At 39.6% G+C, this 22,925-nt stretch overlaps 1 protein-coding gene across 2 annotated transcripts in view; it reads left to right on the top strand.

The window, feature by feature from the left end:
- The window catches only part of pak4 (p21 protein (Cdc42/Rac)-activated kinase 4), a 110,985-nt gene that overhangs the window by 66,010 nt on the left and 22,050 nt on the right, over positions 1-22,925 (top strand). For both annotated transcript variants that reach the window (XM_034168656.1, XM_034168655.1), the window contains exons 5-6: positions 7,054-7,270; positions 7,531-7,764. In XM_034168656.1, coding sequence (XP_034024547.1) covers positions 7,054-7,270; positions 7,531-7,764 — 451 coding nt within the window. The remainder of the gene's footprint in view (positions 1-7,053; positions 7,271-7,530; positions 7,765-22,925) is intronic.

Genomic DNA, 22,925 nt, shown 5'->3' with positions numbered 1-22,925 from the left:
GCATATTGCAGCATTGGCTGCTAAGGCAAATAGGGTGTTGGGTATGATTAGTAGAACCTTTTCCTTTATAGACAAGGAGTCTTTTCTCATCCTTTACAAAAGTTTTGTTCGCCCTCACCTACAATATTGCATACAGGCCTGGTCGCCATACCTTGAAAAAGATAAAATTGTTTTAGAGAAAGTCCAGGGGCGGGCGGCAAAGCTAGTTTCTGATTTGCGTGACTGTAACCCCTGGCAAAAATTATGGAATCACCGGCCTCAGAGGATGTTCATTCAGTTGTTTAATTTTGTAGAAAAAAAGCAGATCACAGACATGACACAAAACTAAAGTCATTTCAAATGGCAACTTTCTGGCTTTAAGAAACACTATAAGAAATCAGGAAAAATAATTGTGGCAGTCAGTAACGGTTATTTTTTTAGACCAAGCAGAGGAAAAAAATATGGATTCACTCAATTCTGAGGAAAAAATTATGGAATCACCCTGTAAATTTTCATCCAAAAACTAACACCTGCATCAGATCAGATCTGCTTGTTAGTCTGCATCTAAAAAGGAGTGATCACACCTTGGAGAGCTGTTGCACCAAGTGGACTGACATAAATCATGCCTCCAACACGAGAGATGTCAATTGAAACAAAGGAGATGATTATCCAACTCTTAAAAGAGGGTAAATCATCACGCAATGTTGCAAAAGATGTTGGTTGTTCACAGTCAGCTGTGTCTAAACTCTGGACCAAATACAAACAACATGGGAAGGTTGTTAAAGACAAACATACTGGTAGACCAAGGAAGACATCAAAGCGTCAAGACAGAAAACTTAAAGCAATATGTCTCAAAAATCGAAAATGCACAACAAAACAAATGAGGAACGAATGGGAGGAAACTGGAGTCAGCGTCTGTGACCGAACTGTAAGAAACCGCCTAAAGGAAATGGGATTTACATACAGAAAAGCTAAACGAAAGCCATCATTAACACCTAAACAGAAAAAAACAAGGTTACAATGGGCTAAGGAACAGCAATCGTGGACTGTGGATGACTGGATGAAAGTCATAATCTCGAATCTGCATTGGGCAAGGTGATGATGCTGGAACTTTTGTTTGGTGCCATTCCAGTGAGATTTATAAAGATGACTGCCAGAAGAGAACATGTAAATTTCCACAGTCATTGATGATATGGGGCTGCATGTCAGGTAAAGGCACTGGGGAGATGGCTGTCATTACATCATCAATAAATGCACAAGTTTACGTTGATATTTTGGACACTTTTCTTATCCCATCAATTGAAAGGATGTTTGGGGATGATATCATTTTTCAAGATGATAATGCATCTTGCCATAGAGCAAAAACGGTGAAAACATTCCTTGCAAAAACACACATAGGGTCAATGTCATGGCCTGCAAATAGTCCAGATCTTAAGCCAATTGAAAATCTTTGGTGGAAGTTGAAGAAAATGGTCCATGACAAGGCTCCAACTTGCAAAGCTGATCTGGCAACAGCAGTCAGAGAAAGTTGGAGCCAGATTGATGAAGAGTACTGTTTGTCACTCATTAAGTCTATGCCTCAGAGACTGCAAGCTGTTATAAAAGCCAGAGGTGGTGCAACAAAATACTAGTGATGTGTTGGAGTGTTCTTTTGTTTTTCATGATTCCATAATTTTTTCCTCAGAATTGAGTGAGTCCATATTTTTTCACCCTCTGCTTGGTCTAAAAAAGTAACTTTTTTAAACTTTTTTCCTGATTTCTTATAGTGTTTCTTAAAGCCAGAAAGTTGCCATTTGAAATGACTTTATTTTTGTGTCATGTCTGTGATGTGCCTTTTCTACAAAATTAATCAACTGAATGAACATCCTCCGAGGCCGATGATTCCATAATTTTTGCCAGGGGTTGTAGTAGAGCTTGGTTTGACCACCTTAGAGTAGAGACGTGTCCGGGGAGATCTAATTGAATTATATAAAATATTAAATGGTTATGACAATATAGATTATCAAGACTTTTTGAGTTATGAAGGTATACTGGCCTCAGGGGTCACGAAATGAGTTTGGAGGTGAAAAGAGCAAGGTTGAATATTAGAAAAAACGTTTTTAGTGTTAGAGTTGTAGAAATTTGGAATAGTCTTCCGAGCAATGTGGTACTCTCACCAAGTGTGAATGCATTTAAAAATAGATTTGACAGCGTTTATAATGCAAAAAAATAAACACCACCAATGGCACCATGCCATAGTTTGTTTTTATTGCTATGTTTTTATTGTTATGACGCGTCATTATATACTTTCATGTATACATTTTTTACACAATTAATGAATTATGAATTAATTATGAATTAACTGTGGAACTATGTTGATGAACTTATCAGGACAGCCAAACTTCTCCATGATCTGCCATTGGCCTTCCCTACTGACAGAGTCGAAGGCCTTTGTTTGGTTGATAAAGGTTATGTTAAGGTCTCTGTGTCATTCCTGACATTTTCCTGGAGTTGGCGAGCAACAAAAATCGTATCCATAGTGCCCCGACATGCACAGAAGCCGTATTGACTCTCTAGAAGTAAGCCTTGTTCTAAGTGTCCCAGTAGACTGTTAATCAAACCTACAAACCTACCTGAGTGACCCTTACCCAGATCTGCCATACAGTACAGGCAAGGCAAGATTCCTGGCTTAATGCAAAGGCAGATGAGATTCAGACTTACGCAGGAAGTGAAGTGATTCTACGGCGCAGTGAAGGCCGTCTATAGTCTGCAGTCCTCTGGATTGTCCACCCTCTAAAGTGCTGATGGCCAAACACTGTGCTCAGAAAAACAACTGCTGGAGAGATGGGTAGAACACTTTCAGAGTGTACTAAGCTGGCCATTGTCAATTAAGAACAAAGCCATTGCCCGACTGTCACGAGTAGAGACGAACCATGAGCTCAACTCCTTACCCACACTACCAAAACTTATAAAGGCCATCTCCCAGCCCTCACTCAATCCCTGCTGAGGTGTTCAAAATAGCTGGGTCATTCACCCTCATACAACTCACAAATATCTCCCAGAACATGTGGAATGAAGAGAAAATTCTCCAAGATTTTAAAGATACCAACACTGTTCACAACTACAAAAGGAAAGGAAACCGTCGGCTTTGTGACAACCACAGAGGAATTTCCCGAATGTCCATTGTCAGACAATGGTGATTTCACTGATTAACAGATCTAACCAGATCGTTACTCTGGATGGCATTTCCCTGATCTCTAGTAATACTGTGAGAAATCTTGGAGTCATTTTTGATCAGGATATGTCATTCAAAGCGCATATTAAACAAATATGTAGGACTGCCTTTTTGCATTTACGCAATATCTCTAAAATCAGAAAGGTCTTGTCTCAGAGTGATGCTGAAAAACTAATTCATGCATTTATTTCCTCTAGGCTGGACTATTGTAATTCATTATTATCAGGTTGTCCTAAAAGTTCCCTAAAAAGCCTTCAGTTGGTTCAGAATGCTGCAGCTAGAGTACTGACGGGGACTAGCAGGAGAGAGCATATCTCACCCGTGTTGGCCTCTCTTCATTGGCTTCCTGTTAATTCTAGAATAGAATTTAAAATTCTTCTTCTTACTTATAAGGTTTTGAATAATCAGGTCCCATCTTATCTTAGGGACCTCGTAGTATCATATTACCCCATTAGAGCGCTTCGCTCTGACTGCGGGCTTACTTGTAGTTCCTAGGGTTTGTATGAGTAGAATGGGAGGCAGAGCCTTCAGCTTTCAGGCTCCTCTCCTGTGGAACCAGCTCCCAATTCAGATCAGGGAGACAGATACCCTCTCTACTTTTAAGATTAGGCTTAAAACTTTCCTTTTCGCTAAGGCTTATAGTTAGGGCTGGATCGGGTGACCCTGGACCATCCCTTGGTTATGTTGCTTTAGACGTAGACTGTGGGGGGGTTCCCATGATGCACTGTTTCTTTCTCTTTTTGCTCCGTATGCATCACTCTGCATTTAATCATTAGTGATCGATCTCTGCCCCCCTTCTCGGCATGTCTTTTTCCTGGTTCTTTCCCTCAGCCCCAACCAGTCTCAGCAGAAGACTGCCCCTCCCTGAGCCTGGTTCTGCTGGAGGTTTCTTCCTGTTAAAAGGGAGTTTTTCCTTCCCACTGTGGCCAAGTGCTTGCTCATAGGGGGTCGTTTTGACCGTTGGGGTTTTTCATAATTATTGTATGGCCTTGCCTTACAATATGGAGCGCCTTGGGGCAACTGTTTGTTGTGATTTGGCGCTATATAAGAAAAAAGTTGATTGATTAACATCGCTTTGAGCGGGTGGAATCAGTTAATCAGTTAAATCACTTGGTGGAGTGGGTGGTTACAAAGAAAATCTGCACCCTCTCGTCCCTTTCTGGAACGAGTTTGAGACCTCTGCCTTAAACCGTTTAACCCTCTGGGGCCGACTCCATCGTATATGATGGCTAAGACCAAGCTTTACTAAATTATAAATAACTTTTAAATGATATGAGATAGAAACATACTTTTGTTTTTGCTGAAAGTTAACTCTGCGGACTTTCGAGCCAGCCATCGGCCATCTTTGCACTCCTCATAGAAGCTGTGTGATGATGTGTGCACTGTCAGTGTCCATGTGACAATATGGTTTTCCAAAATCCAATCATAGGGCAGATTTACCTCACGTGAAAAGCCAAAGATCGTTTTCAGGAGTGACATGTTACTAGTTGGCCCGTTTGAATAGCTCCCTGGGTGCTCCAATGAGTACATACTATTAGTACATACTCAGTGCGCCCTGCGCCATTATGCACAGTGATCAGTGAAAGCAGGAGCAGACGGAGAGCCTCTGATGACAATCTCAAGTGCTCAAAGAAAGAGTGTGTAACTATCAGGATTGCTCCACTAGTTTGCATGTAAATACGACTGGATAACTTTGTTGCTTTCTCTGCGTAAAGCACTGTTTACCATATCAGTGGACAACAAAACGCATAGGCCATCCATCCATTTTCTTCCGCTTTATCCGAAGTCGGGTTGCGGGGGCAGCAGTTCAAGCAAAGCTACTCAAGCATAAACCATTTTATCTACCCAGCTTTATCTATCCATGAAGCCAGAGGACACACACCAATTAGCTAAACTGCAGGATTGTCTTACAGACATAAAGACATGGATGACCTCTAATTTCCTGCTTTTAAACTCAGATAAAACTGAAGTTATTGTACTTGGCCCCACAAATCTTAGAAACATGGTGTCTAACCAGATCCTTACTCTGGATGGCATTACCCTGACCTCTAGTAATACTGTGAGAAATCTTGGAGTCATTTTTAATCAGGATATGTCATTCAAAGCGCATATTAAACAAATATGTAGGACTGCTTTTTTGCATTTACGCAATATCTCTAAAATCAGAAAGGTCTTGTCTCAGAGTGATGCTGAAAAACTAATTCATGCATTTATTTCCTCTAGGCTGGACTATTGTAATTCATTATTATCAGGTTGTCCTAAAAGTTCCCTAAAAAGCCTTCAGTTAATTCAAAATGCTGCAGCTAGAGTACTGACGGGGACTAGAAGGAGAGAGCATATCTCACCCATATTGGCCTCTCTTCATTGGCTTCCTGTTAATTCTAGAATAGAATTTAAAATTCTTCTTCTTACTTATAAGGTTTTGAATAATCAGGTCCCATCTTATCTTAGGGACCTCGTAGTACCATATCACCCCAATAGAGCGCTTCGCTCTCAGACTGCAGGCTTACTTGTAGTTCCTAGGGTTTGTAAGAGTAGAATGGGAGGCAGAGCCTTCAGCTTTCAGGCTCCTCTCCTGTGGAACCAGCTCCCAATTCAGATCAGGGAGACAGACACCCTCTCTACTTTTAAGATTAGGCTTAAAACTTTCCTTTTTGCTAAAGCTTATAGTTAGGGCTGGATCAGGTGACCCTGAACCATCCCTTAGTTATGCTGCTATAGACGTAGACTGCTGGGGGGTTCCCATGATGCACTGTTTCTTTCTCTTTTTGCTCTGTATGCACCACTCTGCATTTAATCATTAGTGATCGATCTCTGCTCCCCTCCACAGCATGTCTTTTTCCTGGTTCTCTCCCTCAGCCCCAACCAGTCCCAGCAGAAGACTGCCCCTCCCTGAGCCTGGTTCTGCTGAAGGTTTCTTCCTGTTAAAAGGGAGTTTTTCCTTCCCACTGTAGCCAAGTGCTTGCTCACAGGGGGTCGTTTTGACCGTTGGGGTTTTACATAATTATTGTATGGCCTTGCCTTACAATATAAAGCACCTTGGGGCAACTGTTTGTTGTGATTTGGCGCTATATAAAAAAATTGATTGATTGATTGATTGATTTTGTATATATTGTTCAAAATGTGCATTTGTGTTTATTGTTTGAACCTTTTTGTTGTACAGTCTTTCACACAAGACCTCAAATTACCTTTATAAAGTGTCAAAACAGTTGTTTATTATAGTTTTCTGTGTGTTTTGAATAAATGTGTGGAAAATTATTTTTCACTTTATTTTTTCCTTGCCTATTTTTGATTGTAAACCTTTATTACACTTATAAAACACAACAAAAACATATATATTCTGAAAGTACAGGTTGTCCTGAAAAAAAGAGACATAAAACTTGATTGTGGGATGCAGGGAGAGCTGTTAACAGCAATAATAAAGCATTTATGCCAGGCAAGTGAACTGTTCAAAAGATGCCCTCTGACCCCAGAGGGTTAATCATGTTATGCACATATTATTCCCATCTTAGTTTGAGGAACATTGGTTTTAACAATTTCAATAATTTATTCATGCATTCGTTGACAAACTGGAAAAATAATTAATTCATGCTGAATTCCACTAGCATAAACAAAGTAGCACTTTCTCAAGACAGACACTACTATACAATTTAAATAAATACACATTGTTCATATGTACATGTCTAAAGGGTAAACAAAAAATCATAAAAGGACAAAATCTGTTATTATGCTAACTCTAACCCCAGCTATCAAAAGGGGAGAAAAAAATTGTCCATGTTTTCCAACATTGTAGCTTTATTGTTGCAAGCACGCAAGTACATGGAAATGTATGCACTGATGTTTATTGTGCTGTTTTCCAGAGACAGAACCAAAGCAGACTACCAGAGCAGAGGGGACCACAGTAATGCCCGTCCAGGTCAGTGTGCAGTCCGTACCGCTCAGCGAGATGATGGCATACATGGGCGGTCCCAGCAGCAGCCCCAGGGTCAAGAGCCAAGCAGAGTCCTCAGGGACAGATTAGGGTCCGGGCCACCTACTCCCCCTCACAGAGACAGAGGTCTTAGAGATCGGAACCAGGTAAGTACCAAACAGTACCTGGACCTAAGACCTTCATATTAACAAATATTAACTCAACCTTAATTGAATTTACTTCTCAGAGATGAGTTACATTTGTCATTTTAGTATCATATTATGCTAACAAGTGGCTCTCGAGTCACGTAAAACTGTTATGTGACATTTCCTTCATTACTGATCTGTTTTTGCACACTTCTTCTTTCTTGGTCTGTGTTTCCTTCTGTATAATCATTCTATCCCTCAACTCATCCTGACTTTTTCAGGAGGAAGTGGCTTCCAAGGATATGCCTGGTGACCATAGGCCAAAGTCCAGTTACATGTTGCGTGATGGCAGCCCACAGTCTCCCAGGGATAAGAGGCCTCTCTCTGGTCCCAATATCCGTACACCAAATTTACCAGTGACAGAGGGGGTGTTGAAAACCGCCCAGCAGAACACACGACCATTTAACACCTATCCGAGGACAGACAGCGAGGGAGGACGCAGTCCCACTGGACAGGTATGGAAGCAGACAAACAAAAAGAGAGCTTTTCGCTGACACTCTGTCCACATGAAGAACTCAAATGTAAATGAGTCAAAATATAAATGAGTCCACCCACCACTTTAATCATATCTTAGATCTTGTTCTGACTTATGGTATGGAAATTGAAGACTTAACAGTATTCCCTGAAAACTCCCTTCTGTCTGATCATTTCTTAATAACATTTACATTTACTCTGATGGATTACCCAGCAGTGGGGAATACGTTTCATTACACTAGAAGTCTTTCAGAAAGCGCTGTAACTAGGTTTAAGGATATGATTCCTTCTTTATGTTCTCTAATCCAATATACCAACACAGTGCAGAGTAGCTACCTAAACTCTGTAAGTGAGATAGAGTATCTCGTCAATAGTTTTACATCCTCATTGAAGACAACTTTGGATGCTGTAGCTCCTCTGAAAAAGAGAGCTTTAAATCAGAAGTGCCTGACTCCGTGGTATAACTCACAAACTCGCAGCTTAAAGCAGATAACCCGTAAGTTGGAGAGGAAATGGCGTCTCACTAATTTAGAAGATCTTCACTTAGCCTGGAAAAAGACTCTGTTGCTCTATAAAAAAGCCCTCCGTAAAGCTAGGACATCTTACTACTCATCACTAATTGAAGAAAATAAGAACAACCCCAGGTTTCTTTTCAGCACTGTAGCCAGGCTGACAAAGAGTCAGAGCTCTATTGAGCCGAGTATTCCTTTAACTTTAACTAGTAATGACTTCATGACTTTTTTTGCTAATAAAATTTTAACTATTAGAGAAAAAATTACTCATAACCATCCCAAAGACGTATCGTTATCTTTGGCTGCTTTCAGTGATGCCGGTATTTGGTTAGACTCTTTCTCTCAGATTGTTCTGTCTGAGTTATTTTCATTAGTTACTTCCTCCAAACCATCAACATGTCTATTAGACCCCATTCCTACCAGGCTGCTCAAGGAAGCCCTACCATTATTTAATGCTTCGATCTTAAATATGATCAATCTATCTTTATTAGTTGGCTATGTACCACAGGCTTTTAAGGTGGCAGTAATTAAACCATTACTTAAAAAGCCATCACTTGACCCAGCTATCTTAGCTAATTATAGGCCAATCTCCAACCTTCCTTTTCTCTCAAAAATTCTTGAAAGGGTAGTTGTAAAACAGCTAACTGATCATCTGCAGAGGAATGGTCTATTTGAAGAGTTTCAGTCAGGTTTTAGAATTCATCATAGTACAGAAACAGCATTAGTGAAGGTTACAAATGGTCTTCTTATGGCCTCAGACAGTGGACTCATCTCTGTGCTTGTTCTGTTAGACCTCAGTGCTGCTTTTGATACTGTTGACCATAAAATTTTATTACAGAGATTAGCGCATGCCATAGGTATTAAAGGCACTGCGCTGCGGTGGTTTGAATCATATTTATCTAATAGATTACAATTTGTTCATGTAAATGGGGAATCTTCTTCACAGACTAAGGTTAATTATGGAGTTCGACAAGGTTCTGTGCTAGGACCAATTTTATTCACTTTATACATGCTTCCCTTAGGCAGTATTATTAGACAGCATTGCTTAAATTTTCATTGTTACGCATATGATACCCAGCTTTATCTATCCATGAAGCCAGAAGACACACACCAATTAGCTAAACTGCAGGATTGTCTTACAGACATAAAGACATGGATGACCTCTAATTTCCTGCTTTTAAACTCAGATAAAACTGAAGTTATTGTACTTGGCCCCACAAATCTTAGAAACATGGTGTCTAACCAGATCCTTACTCTGGATGGCATTACCCTGACCTCTAGTAATACTGTGAGAAATCTTGGAGTCATTTTTGATCAGGATATGTCATTCAAAGCGCATATTAAACAAATATGTAGGACTGCTTTTTTGCATTTACGCAATATCTCTAAAATCAATCAATCAGTCAATTAATCAATTTTTTTATATAGCGCCAAATCACAACAAACAGTTGCCCCAAGGCGCTTTATATTGTAAGGCAAGGCCATACAATAATTATGTAAAACCCCAACGGTCAAAACGACCCCCTGTGAGCAAGCACTTGGCTACAGTGGGAAGGAAAAACTCCCTTTTAACAGGAAGAAACCTCCAGCAGAACCAGGCTCAGGGAGGGGCAGTCTTCTGCTGGGACTGGTTGGGGCTGAGGGAGAGAACCAGGAAAAAGACATGCTGTGGAGGGGAGCAGAGATCGATCACTAATGATTAAATGCAGAGTGGTGCATACAGAGCAAAAAGAGAAAGAAACAGTGCATCATGGGAACCCCCCAGCAGTCTACGTCTATAGCAGCATAACTAAGGGATGGTTCAGGGTCACCTGATCCAGCCCTAACTATAAGCTTTAGCAAAAAGGAAAGTTTTAAGCCTAATCTTAAAAGTAGAGAGGGTGTCTGTCTCCCTGATCTGAATTGGGAGCTGGTTCCACAGGAGAGGAGCCTGAAAGCTGAAGGCTCTGCCTCCCATTCTACTCTTACAAACCCTAGGAACTACAAGTAAGCCTGCAGTCTGAGAGCGAAGCGCTCTATTGGGGTGATATGGTACTACGAGGTCCCTAAGATAAGATGGGACCTGATTATTCAAAACCTTATAAGTAAGAAGAAGAATTTTAAATTCTATTCTAGAATTAACAGGAAGCCAATGAAGAGAGGCCAATATGGGTGAGATATGCTCTCTCCTTCTAGTCCCCGTCAGTACTCTAGCTGCAGCATTTTGAATTAACTGAAGGCTTTTTAGGGAACTTTTAGGACAACCTGATAATAATGAATTACAATAGTCCAGCCTAGAGGAAATAAATGCATGAATTAGTTTTTCAGCATCACTCTGAGACAAGACCTTTCTGATTTTAGAGATATTACGTAAATGCAAAAAAGCAGTCCTACATATTTGTTTAATATGCTAAAATTAGAAAGGTCTTGTCTCAGAGTGATGCTGAAAAACTAATTCATGCATTTATTTCCTCTAGGCTGGACTAAAGCTTATAGTTAGGGCTGGATCAGGTGACCCTGAACCATCCCTTAGTTATGCTGCTATAGACGTAGACTGCTGGGGGGTTCCCATGATGCACTGTTTCTTTCTCTTTTTGCTCGCTTTGAATGACATATCCTGATCAAAAATGACTCCAAGATTTCTCACAGTATTACTAGAGGTCAGGGTAATGCCATCCACAGTAAGGATCTGGTTAGACACCATGTTTCTAAGATTTGTGGGGCCAAGTACAATAACTTCAGTTTTATCTGAATTTAAAAGCAGAAAATTAGAGGTCATCCATGTCTTTGTCTGTAAGACATTCCTGCAGTTTAACTAACTGGTGTGTGTCCTCTGGCTTCATGGATAGATAAAGCTGGGTATCATCTGCGTAACAATGAAAATTTAAGCAATACCGTCTAATAATACTGCCTAAGGGAAGCATGTATAAAGTGAATAAAATTGGTCCTAGCACAGAACCTTGTGGAACTCCATAATTAACTTTAGTCTGTGAAGAAGATTCCCCATTTACATGAACAAATTGTAATCTATTAGACAAATATGATTCAAACCACAGCAGCGCAGTGCCTTTAATACCTATGGCATGCTCTAATCTCTGTAATAAATTTTTATGGTCAACAGTATCAAAAGCAGCACTGAGGTCTAACAGAACAAGCACAGAGATGAGTCCACTGTCCGAGGCCATAAGAAGATCATTTGTAACCTTCACTAATGCTGTTTCTATACTATGATGAATTCTAGTATTATACTACATATTACATAACTTAATACACACATCAATCATACATATTGCACATCCCTAAAAACACATACCCGTATTACACAGCAGTCTCACATAAATAATTCATGCATATTGCACATATCCCTAAAAACACATACCCCTATTGCACAGCCATCTCCCACATATGGTTAAGGAAAATACTAACAGTGAATAAATAACACTAAAATAACAATGCCACCATGTCATTAACGCACAATCCTACTACCTATCCCAGGAACCATATTTAAGACTCTAATTGATGTGGGTACAAATGAGTTTTTAAACCGATTCAATTTGCACTGAGGGACTCTGTATCACCTACCAGACGGTAGGAGTTCATACTCAGGATAGAGGTTGTGGGAAGGATCTGACAAAGCTCGCTGCGCTTGTTTTAGAACAGACTGTTCATACATGGACTGCAGGGAAGAGTTTCCTGTCCTCCCTACAACTTTCATAGTAGTCTTGACCAGACAAGCAAGCCTAGATTTTAACTGGACAGAGAGATTACCGTACAAAGATGACATCCCATATTGGATAATGCTTTCCAAAACAGCCTGATAAAACAAAAACAAGATGTTCTGATCAACCCCAAACGCCCTGAGTCTGCGCAGAAGATATAACCTCTGCTGTAAACGAGAGCATAAGTTATTGACATGTGTTTCCCAGCTGAACTGGTTATCTAAGTAAATGCCTAGATACCTGTAAAAGCTGACCTGATTGATTTCTTCATCATGGATTACCAGAGGGGTATGATCACCAATAGGACAAGGGTCAATTATCATCTCCTTAGTTTTCTTTACATTTATAGTAAGAAAATTAGCATCACACCAGTGGACAAAAGACTGCACCTCCTTAAAGTACAGTGATGGATCTGAGTCTTTATGAAGCAGACTGAGGATGGCAGTGTCATCAGAAAACTTAAAAACATGATTTCCATGAAAGTGGCTAATGCAATCATTAGTCTAGAGAGTAAAAAGGACAGGTGAACTGACACAACCCTGAGGTACGCCAGTACTGATGTTTTTAGAATCCGAGATAGTGTTATTAACTCTGACATTTTGAATTCTGTCTGTTATAAAATAATAAAACCATTTTATAATTACAGGGTTTACTGACAGGTGAATTAATTTTTGAATCAGTAAATGAGGCTGTAACGTGTTAAAAGCAGAACTAAAATTAATAAATAAAAGACGTGCATAAGCCTTTGGGTCTTCAAGGTGTTTTAGTGACAGGTGGGTGATGCCATTAATGGCATCATCTGTACCCCGCCCTCTCCTATATGCAAACTGCAAGGGATCGAGATCTGAATTTATCTCTGACTTTAAAATAGACACCATATATTTTTCTAAACATTTCATAACAACAGAAGTTAAAGCTACCGGTCTAAAATCATTGTTAATCATTGGGCAGGGTTTTTTTGGGGACTGGAACAATAATTGAGTTTTTCCAGAGTAAAGGAACTGTGTGCTGATCTACATACTGCTGGAAAACAGGGCACCAAGCTGGTGTGAGCTCCTCTGCAAAAGTCTTTAAAAGAAAAGCTGAGATGCCATCTGGGCCAGCAGACTTATTTTTCTGAACCCTACTAAAAAGTAACTTAATTTTGCATGGATCAACTAATAACCTGGAGCACGAATCAATAGGTGAAATGGAATTTAAAATGTTAGCATGATCCAAAGAAAAATCCTGAGTCTCAAATCTCAAGTAAAAGTCATTGAGCTCATTCGCTTTTTCCTGATCATCTGTTACAAAGCTTTTCCTTTTTATTACCATATTAGCTGCCACTTTCATTGAATCCCAACGTTTTTTAGAGTCCATTGAGGCAAAATTCTGCTCAATATTGTCCTTGTGCCTCTTCCTTGCATGCCTTAGCATCTGGTTCAGTTCTTTTTAACCCCATCCGGTCTTGATTCTTAAAAGCCATTTTTTTTACGGTTACAGTCTTTAACTTCCTTGGTTATGTAAGGCTTGTTATTTGGATACATAATAATATCCTTTTTGGTAACCACACAATCAGTACAAAACTGTATGTAGTCTGTTATAGTATCCGTGGCCTCATCAATGTCCAGAGTATGAAAAATGTCCCAATCTGTGCAGAGGAAAGATCCCTTTAAAGCCTCTATGTTATCACTTGACCAAACAAGCACTGTCCTGATCTGTGGCTTGTTGCTCTTCAACACAGTCTTATAAGTTGGGATCAGATATATTAGATGTATTAGATCAGATGTATGTTGGTGACATTTGGTGCAGATATCTGACTGGCCAACAGGGATGGGTGGAGAACATTTATAGCTACACACAGTTGTGCCACATTTAAGGAAAAAAATAAACATCTCTGCAAACATCACCCCCACCAACCACTGCAAAGCAACCAAACCCGACTCTCAAATCCAAAATGCAGTGCTGCTTTTTACCAATAAATAAATAAATAAAACGAGACAGCCACACTGGCCAGTTTTGTCGGTACTGAAGTTTTCCCATTAAGTGTGTGTTAACTCCAATCGTGCGCTCCTCTCCAGCGGGAGCCAGTCCGTGCATGTGTACATCAGCGTTTGGAGTCCAGAGTGCAGATGCCCCCTTTTCATCCTCCACAGTCTCTTCTTCCTCAGCAGGGGTGCAGATTCCACCTATCATCCTTTATTTTCTTGTCTTTTAAACTTGTTCTGCCACAGTCAAACATGGCATGTGATGCCCAGTGTCACAGTGACAGCCTGGTCAGCTGGCTCTGAGACTCACTGACTCACTGAGACAGCGCCTGTGATCGCGGTATAACGTCCAGGATGAGCATGTACAACCCCTGGCAAAAATTATGGAATCACCGGCCTCGGAGGATGTTCATTCAGTTGTTAAATTTTGTAGAAAAAAAGCAGATCACAGACATGACACAAAACTAAAGTCATTTCAAATGGTAACTTTGGGCGTATGCTGCGGAGTTTTGGGATTGCCTTTCATTGTTGTGCTGATGGTACTCAGTTGTACATGCCGGTAGCTGCGGGGGATCTCGCTCCCGTGGAATCCCTGGAGGACTGTCTTCTATCGGTGAGAGGTTGCATGTCTGGTGGCTTCCTGCTTTTGGACTTTGGTGGTGCTGGGGTGGTGGTTCTTGGTCCAGCGGGACGTCAGCATCGGTTTGGCCGTCTGGCGCTCGGCCTGGGTTCATGTGTCGTGCATCATGTGGACGGGGTGAGGAGCCTTGGGGTGATTTTTGATCCCGCGTTGTCTTTTGGCCTCCGCATCGGGGATGTTGCTGGGACTGCTTTTTTCCATCTGGGACGTGTGGCGGGGATCTGCCCCGTCCTGTCCGTGGCTGGTGCTGGGACCCTGGTTCATGCTTTTGTTTCTTCTGGACTGGATTATTGTAGTGTTCTGTTTTCAGGGTTGCCGCGGTCCAGCGTTGGGGGTCTTCGGCTGGTTTGGGGTGCTGTCGCCGGACTTCTGACACGTAGCAGGGGATCTGGACGTATCGCACCCGTTTTGGCATCTTTGCGCTGGCTCCCTGTCTCTGTGGGAGCAGATTTTGGGGTTTTGCTATTGACTTGTGGGGTTGTTCGTGGACTGGCGCCGTCTTATTTGGCTGATCTGGTGGGGCTCTGTGTGCCGGCCCGGGCTTTGCGGTTGTGGGGTGCGGGACTTCTCTGTGTTCCCGGGGTGGGGGGGTGGTCGGCGGGTCGGGGAGCCTTTTCGTGTCGTGCACCCGCCCTGTGGAGCGGTCTTCCTGCAGCCGTGGCAGTCTGGGTCCGTGGATATTTTTAGGTCAGGACTTGGAACCTATTCTCTTTCTTATGGATAGTTTTTATTTTTATTTGTTTTATTCTTTTACTTCTGTTTTTATTTATGTATTTGAATTTTTTTTTCCATTTTTAATTATTTATTTAATTTTATGATGTTTTGTGTGGGGCGCCTTGAGGCGGCTTTTGCTGTCATTTGGCGCATTATAAGCTAATTAAATTAACTTCCTGGCTTTAAGAAACACTATAAGAAATCAGGAAAAAAAATTGTGGCAGTCAGTAATGGTTACTTTTTTGGACCAAGCAGAGGGGAAAAAAAAATATGGAATCACTCAATTCTGAGGAAAAAATTATGGAATCATGAAAAACAAAAGAACGCTCCAGCACATCACTAGTATTTTGTTGCACCACCTCTGGCTTTTATAACAGCTTGCAGTCTCTGAGGCATGGACTTAATGAGTGACAAACAGTACTCTTCATCAATCAGGGAATTTTTATTCAGGGAATAAAAAATGCTTGTGCAAAGAAAAACTATTTATACAGGTGCTTTTTAAAAATGCAAACAAAGGAAACAGAACACAGATACAAAAAATATAAAAATAAACTATTGACAATAATTAGGAAACAAAAAAAAGATTATTATAGTGAACAATTAAATAACAGTAAAGATAATATGAGGGCAACATGGGGAATTATAAAAAGTGTGATTGAAAGTGATGGAGCGAAAGCAACTTTTCCAAATTACTTTGTCAAAGAAAATAAAGAGATATATGACATAAAAGAAGTGGCAAATGGGTTTAATGATTATTTTTCAAATGTAGGATCAAGTCTGGTGGGAAATAAACCAATAGTAGAAGATACATTACATACACTTGTAAATACGGTCAATAGTATTTTCCTGGACAATGTGGAAAAAGATGAAATAAGAAATATTGTAAAAAAAACTGTGTAAGCAAAAGATCAACTGATCATGAAGATTTAGACATGATGACTGTAAAAAGTATAATAGAAACTGTTATTGAACCATTTACTTATATTTGCAATCTGTCTCTGTCAACAGGGATTTTTCCAGATGAAATGAAAATTGCCAAGGTAGTCCCATTATATAAAAATGGAGACAAACATAAATTCTCTAATTACAGGCCAGTATCATTGCTTCCACAGTTTTCTAAAATTATGGAAAGTTTTTGTGACAAGGTTGGATAAATTCACTGAGAAACATCATATTTTAAATAATGCTCAGTATGGATTCAGAACAAAACATTCGACAGCTATGGCAATTATGGAATTAATAGAGAAAATATCAACAATAGAAAATAAGGATTATTTTGTAAGTATTTTTATTGACTTGAAAAAAGCTTTTGATGTTATTGACCACTCAAGATTGCTTCACAAGTTACAACAATATGGAATAAGAGGTATTGCACATCAGTGGGTAAAAAGCTACTTAGAAAACAGTTTGTTCAGATAAATAATATCAAATCAGAATTGTGTAATATTGCTTATGGAGTACCACAAGGATCAGTACTTGGACCCAAACTGTTTATTTTGTATATCAATGATTTTGTTGAATGTATCTAATGTGCTTGGTAGCATTTTATTTGCTGATGATACAATGCTGTTTTACTCTGGATCAGATATACAGGAAGTAGCACAAGTGATAAAAACAGAATTGGAAAAGGTTAAGCATTGGTTTGATATAAACAGACTGTCACTAAATATTAATAAGATAAATTTCATATTGTTTAATGACAGAGCAAAAAAAAATAATGTGTCATTACAAATAGATGGAATGGATATACAAAGGGTAAAAGAAATGAAATTTTTAGGAGTCATAATTGATGAAGATCTTACATGGAAGTCACACATTAATTACATAAAAGGAAAAATAGCGAAAGCCATTGCTGTTTTGCATAAAGTAAAATATTCATTAAATAGTTATGGTTTATTAACATTGTACAATTCATTGATTTTCCCATATTTAACTTATTGTGTAGAAATCTGGGGATCAACATATACAACTTATATACAACCTTTGTTTATTCTGCAGAAAAGGGCTTTAAGGGTGATTAGCAACAGTGGTTTTAGAGATCCATCTAATCCATTGTTCATTAAGTACAGGGTACTTAAATTTCGTGATTTGGTCGATTTGAAAATATTACAAACAATGTACCAAGCTAATAAAAATGCTTTACCAACAAACATTCAAAATATGTTTGAGAAAAGAGTAAGTAGTTATAAACTGAAAGGAATAGAAGTCTTTAGAAAACCAAGATACAGAACCAAAGTAAAAGAACGGAGTATTGCAGTAAATGGTGTAAAATTATGGAACAATCTCAACAAAGAAATTTAAAGAATTAAGGTCGCTTAAATTATTTAAAAAAACGTATTAAACTAGATGTATTAAGTAAGTATGAAACTATAAAATAAGTTAGTGGGCTGTAAGGAAGTAAAAAAAAAAAAAAAAAATGTAATTTGTTAATAATGTATAAAATGTTTTAAGTTTAAAAATGTAACCTGTCAGAGATGTAATCTATTTAATAATGGTCATAATTATGAAATAGGTCAGTGGTATGTGACAAGTTAAAGAAATACAATCTGTTAAATAATGTTGAAAAATGACGCTGGATGTTGAAAGATTGTATTGTAAAAAGGGGCAGAAAATATAAGACTTGTTCTTCTCTCTGCTCCTTTTCATTCTGGTAATGGAGATGCTTTATTTCTGCTTTTCTGTTTTTTTTTTTTTTTTTTTAAATGAATGAAATAAAAAAATAAATGAAATGAATGAAATGAAATCTGTCTCCAACTTTCTCTGATTGCTGTTGCCAGATCAGCTTTGCAGGTTGGAGCCTTGTCATGGAGCATTTTCTTCAACTTCCATCAAAGATTTTCAATTGGATTAAGATCCGGACTATTTGCAGGCCATGACATTGACCCTATGTGTCTTTTTGCAAGGAATGTTTTCACAGTTTTTGCTCTATGGCAAGATGCATTATCATCTTGAAAAATGATTTCATCATCCCCAAACATCCTTTCAATTGATGGGATAAGAAAAGTGTCCAAAATATCAAGGTAAACTTGTGCATTGATTGATGATGTAATGACAGCCGTCTCCCCAGTGCCTTTACCTGACATGCAGCCCCATATCATCAATGACTGTGGAAATTTACATTCTCTTCAGGCAGTCATCTTTATAAATCTCATTGGAACGGCACCAAACAAAAGTTCCAGCATCATCACCTTGCCCAATGCAGATTCGAGATTCATCACTGAATATGACTTTCATCCAGTCATCCACAGTCCACGATTGCTTTTCCTTAGCCCATTGTAACCTTGTTTTTTTCTGTTTAGGTGTTAATGATGGCTTTCGTTTATCTTTTCTGTATGTAAATCCCATTTCCTTTAGGCGGTTTCTTACAGTTCGGTCACAGACGTTGACTCCAGTTTTCTCCCATTCGTTCCTCATTTGTTTTGTTGTGCATTTTTGATTTTTGAGACATATTGCTTTAAGTTTTCTGTCTTGACGCTTTGATGTCTTCCTTGGTCTACCAGTATGTTTGCCTTTAACAGCCTTCCCATGTTGTTTGTATTTGGTCCAGAGTTTAGACACAGCTGACTGTGAACAACCAACATCTTTTGCAACATTGCGTGATGATTTACCCTCTTTTAAGAGTTGGATAATCCTCTCCTTTGTTTCAATTGACATCTCTCGTGTTGGAGGCATGATTTATGTCAGTCCACTTGGTGCAACAGCGCTCCAAGGTGTGATCACTCCTTTTTAGATGCAGACTAACAAGCAGATCTGATCTGATGCAGGTGTTAGTTTTGGGGATGAAAATTTACAGGGTGAATCCATAATTTATTCCTCAGAATTGAGTGAGTCCATATTTTTTTTCCCTCTGCTTGGTCTAAAAAAGTAACCGTTACCGACTGCCACAATTATTTTTCCTGATTTCTTATAGTGTTTCTTAAAGCCAGGAAGTTGCCATTTGAAATGACTTTAGTTTTGTGTCATGTCTGTGATCTGCTTTTTTTCTACAAAATTAAACAACTGAATGAACATCCTCCGAGGCCGGTGATTCCATAATTTTTGCCAGGGGTTCACACATCCATTGTCAGTCCACCTCATGTGTCACAGGATTAATTTGTATTATCATGTTATCATGTGCCTGGTCTTAACGCAGTGTTTTTAGTAATGTTGCCTTTCTACAACGCTATGGTGGGTTTAAAATTAAGCATTCAAGATGTGCTTAGAATGCAGACATGAGTTTTACTTAAAAAAAAAAAAAAATTCACTTTAGCATTTAGGAATTATAGCCATTTTTATACACAGTCCCTCCATTTTCAGAGGCCATGAGTAATTGGAAAATTGACTGACAAGCAGTTTCATGGCCAAGTGTAACCTGTTCCCTTGTTATTCTATGGGACATAGAACCCCCCCCCCCCCCCCCCCCAAATCCTCAACAACACTGTGTCTACTGTGGACACTTTCCCATTCCTGGGATCCACCATCACTCCTCTCTGAAGTGGACCTCCCACATATACTCCATCAGGAAAAAGGCACAGCAGAGGATGAACTTCCTCAGACAGCTCAGGAAGTTCAACCTGCCCCAGGAACTGCTCAACATCTTCTACACATCCATCATCCAGTCTGTCCTGTGCATCTCCATTTCTGTTTGGTTTCCCTCTGCCTCCAAACATGACGGGCCGAGAGAGACTTCAACGAACTGACAGGTCTAGAGAAAAAATGGATGGAGTGTAGGTCTACAGCCTACCCTCCATCCAGGACTTATTGTCAAACATGGTAGAGGCAGTGTTGTGGCATGGTCGTGTACAGAGACACTGGTGTGTATGATTTGACCACTGATGGAAGTATCATGGATAATGAATTCTGAAGTGTATACAACTATACTATCTACTCAGATTCTGGCAAATGCTGTCAGGCTGATAGGATGGCACTTCACAGTGCAGATTGGCATTTGACCCCATACATATTACCAAAGGAACCCAAGAGCTTTTCAAGGCAAAGAATTACAATATTCTGCACTGCAAGTCAGTCACTTTACCTCAACGCAATAGAAGTTACAACATTTACAATTGTCAGTGTCCAGATACCCTGTTTGCCTGTCAGAGGGCCCACGGCCCTTATATTTCAGCTTGTATTCTTCAAATGGTAGCTACATTGTGAAATCCCTCACTGTATAAGGTAGTGATGGGATGAACAGCACTGGTGCGTCAGCAATGTGCCGAGCACACAAGAGTGAAACCCCGTATTGGTGCGTGTATCGCCTTAAGAAAAAAATCACGTGACCGATACAGGAACTGTGTCGTTCGGCTGTGCCTTGCCAAATTGTGTTTATAAGGAAACAAACTGTATCGACATGTTGCAGATTTGTTGGATGGAGTTTTAATGTTGAATTTTTGCTTGCCCTCACCTTGTTCCACTGATTTCATGGATTGTTCAAAGATGTTTACCCAGTCTGGAATAATTTTGATCTTTTGACGCCAAATAAGATTAGATATGTTTGTACTCATTTACAATACTGGAAGAATAACCAGAAAACATATCCACACCTTTATCAACTCGCACTGAACTTTTTATGCTCACCATCTTCATCTGTACCCTGTGAAAGAGTTTTTTCTAAGGCAGGGGGACTGGTGTGTAAGAGGAGAAATCACCTTGGAGCAAAGACACTTCAGAAACCTTTGTCCCTCAATAAAAATGCATAAATGAATCTATTTTTAGTCTTTTATTTCATATGCTTTAACACTTAACAAATTTCCATACATAAGTTACAAATTTTAACTCTGAATTTTATTACAGACAAATTTGCCATATTTTACAAACCAACTCAGTTTAGCATTTACACAACAAAGTTTTACGCAAATTTTAAACTCTTCTCATGAACAGCTTAATTCGACACACAAATTGAGCACATGAAATTATGCAATGATATCATATTTTAAATAGAGGACTGGCAATTATTTCACAGGCTGATGTTGCGTTTGCAGCACGTTAGCTTTTCATCTTATTTTCATTTTATTTACCTGCACAATTATTTTATAACTACTGCATGGGTCACTATTGAGCGACCAACACAGTGTCAATACAGCGCCGACACAGTTTGTGTAGTGTGTCAATACACTCCTTGAGGTATCATCATCCTATCACTAGTATAAGGCATACGTGATGTCAGTTGTTTTTGTTTTTATCAACACAATCAGCATCAGTTGCTCAAAACACCACTGGTTTCTGTCTTTTCACTATATTCCAGGGGTTCTGCAGTGTCTCAGATTGATTTTACCTCTTAGCTGCAAAATGGCTTGCCCTACGGTCAGATTAGTTGCAAATAAGCGCGACAAGCAGTTGGTGTTTGTTGCTTGATAGGCATTCCCAGGTGTGGCCAGCTTGTGGTTACTTGGTGTTGTTTCGCATAATGTTTTCTGTCTTGACGCTTTGATGTCTTCCTTGGTCTACCAGTATGTTTGCCTTTAACAGCCTTCCCATGTTGTTTGTATTTGGTCCAGAGTTTAGACACAGCTGACTGTGAACAACCAACATCTTTTGCAACATTGCGTGATGATTTACCCTCTTTTAAGAGTTGGATAATCCTCTCCTTTGTTTCAATTGACATCTCTCGTGTTGGAGGCATGATTTATGTCAGTCCACTTGGTGCAACAGCGCTCCAAGGTGTGATCACTCCTTTTTAGATGCAGACTAACAAGCAGATCTGATCTGATGCAGGTGTTAGTTTTGGGGATGAAAATTTACAGGGTGAATCCATAATTTATTCCTCAGAATTGAGTGAGTCCATATTTTTTTTCCCTCTGCTTGGTCTAAAAAAGTAACCGTTACCGACTGCCACAATTATTTTTCCTGATTTCTTATAGTGTTTCTTAAAGCCAGGAAGTTGCCATTTGAAATGACTTTAGTTTTGTGTCATGTCTGTGATCTGCTTTTTTTCTACAAAATTAAACAACTGAATGAACATCCTCCGAGGCCGGTGATTCCATAATTTTTGCCAGGGGTTCACACATCCATTGTCAGTCCACCTCATGTGTCACAGGATTAATTTGTATTATCATGTTATCATGTGCCTGGTCTTAACGCAGTGTTTTTAGTAATGTTGCCTTTCTACAACGCTATGGTGGGTTTAAAATTAAGCATTCAAGATGTGCTTAGAATGCAGACATGAGTTTTACTTAAAAAAAAAAAAAAAAAATTCACTTTAGCATTTAGGAATTATAGCCATTTTTATACACAGTCCCTCCATTTTCAGAGGCCATGAGTAATTGGAAAATTGACTGACAAGCAGTTTCATGGCCAAGTGTAACCTGTTCCCTTGTTATTCTATGGGACATAGAACCCCCCCCCCCCCCCCCAAATCCTCAACAACACTGTGTCTACTGTGGACACTTTCCCATTCCTGGGATCCACCATCACTTCTCTCTGAAGTGGACCTCCCACATATACTCCATCAGGAAAAAGGCACAGCAGAGGATGAACTTCCTCAGACAGCTCAGGAAGTTCAACCTGCCCCAGGAACTGCTCAACATCTTCTACACATCCATCATCCAGTCTGTCCTGTGCATCTCCATTTCTGTTTGGTTTCCCTCTGCCTCCAAACATGACGGGCCGAGAGAGACTTCAACGAACTGACAG

This window comes from Thalassophryne amazonica, chromosome 4 (assembly GCF_902500255.1).
Source record: "Thalassophryne amazonica chromosome 4, fThaAma1.1, whole genome shotgun sequence".
NCBI lineage: Eukaryota > Metazoa > Chordata > Actinopteri > Batrachoidiformes > Batrachoididae > Thalassophryne > Thalassophryne amazonica.
Note: the sequence above shows the minus strand (reverse complement) of the source record. Positions and strands in the feature narration are given on the sequence as shown.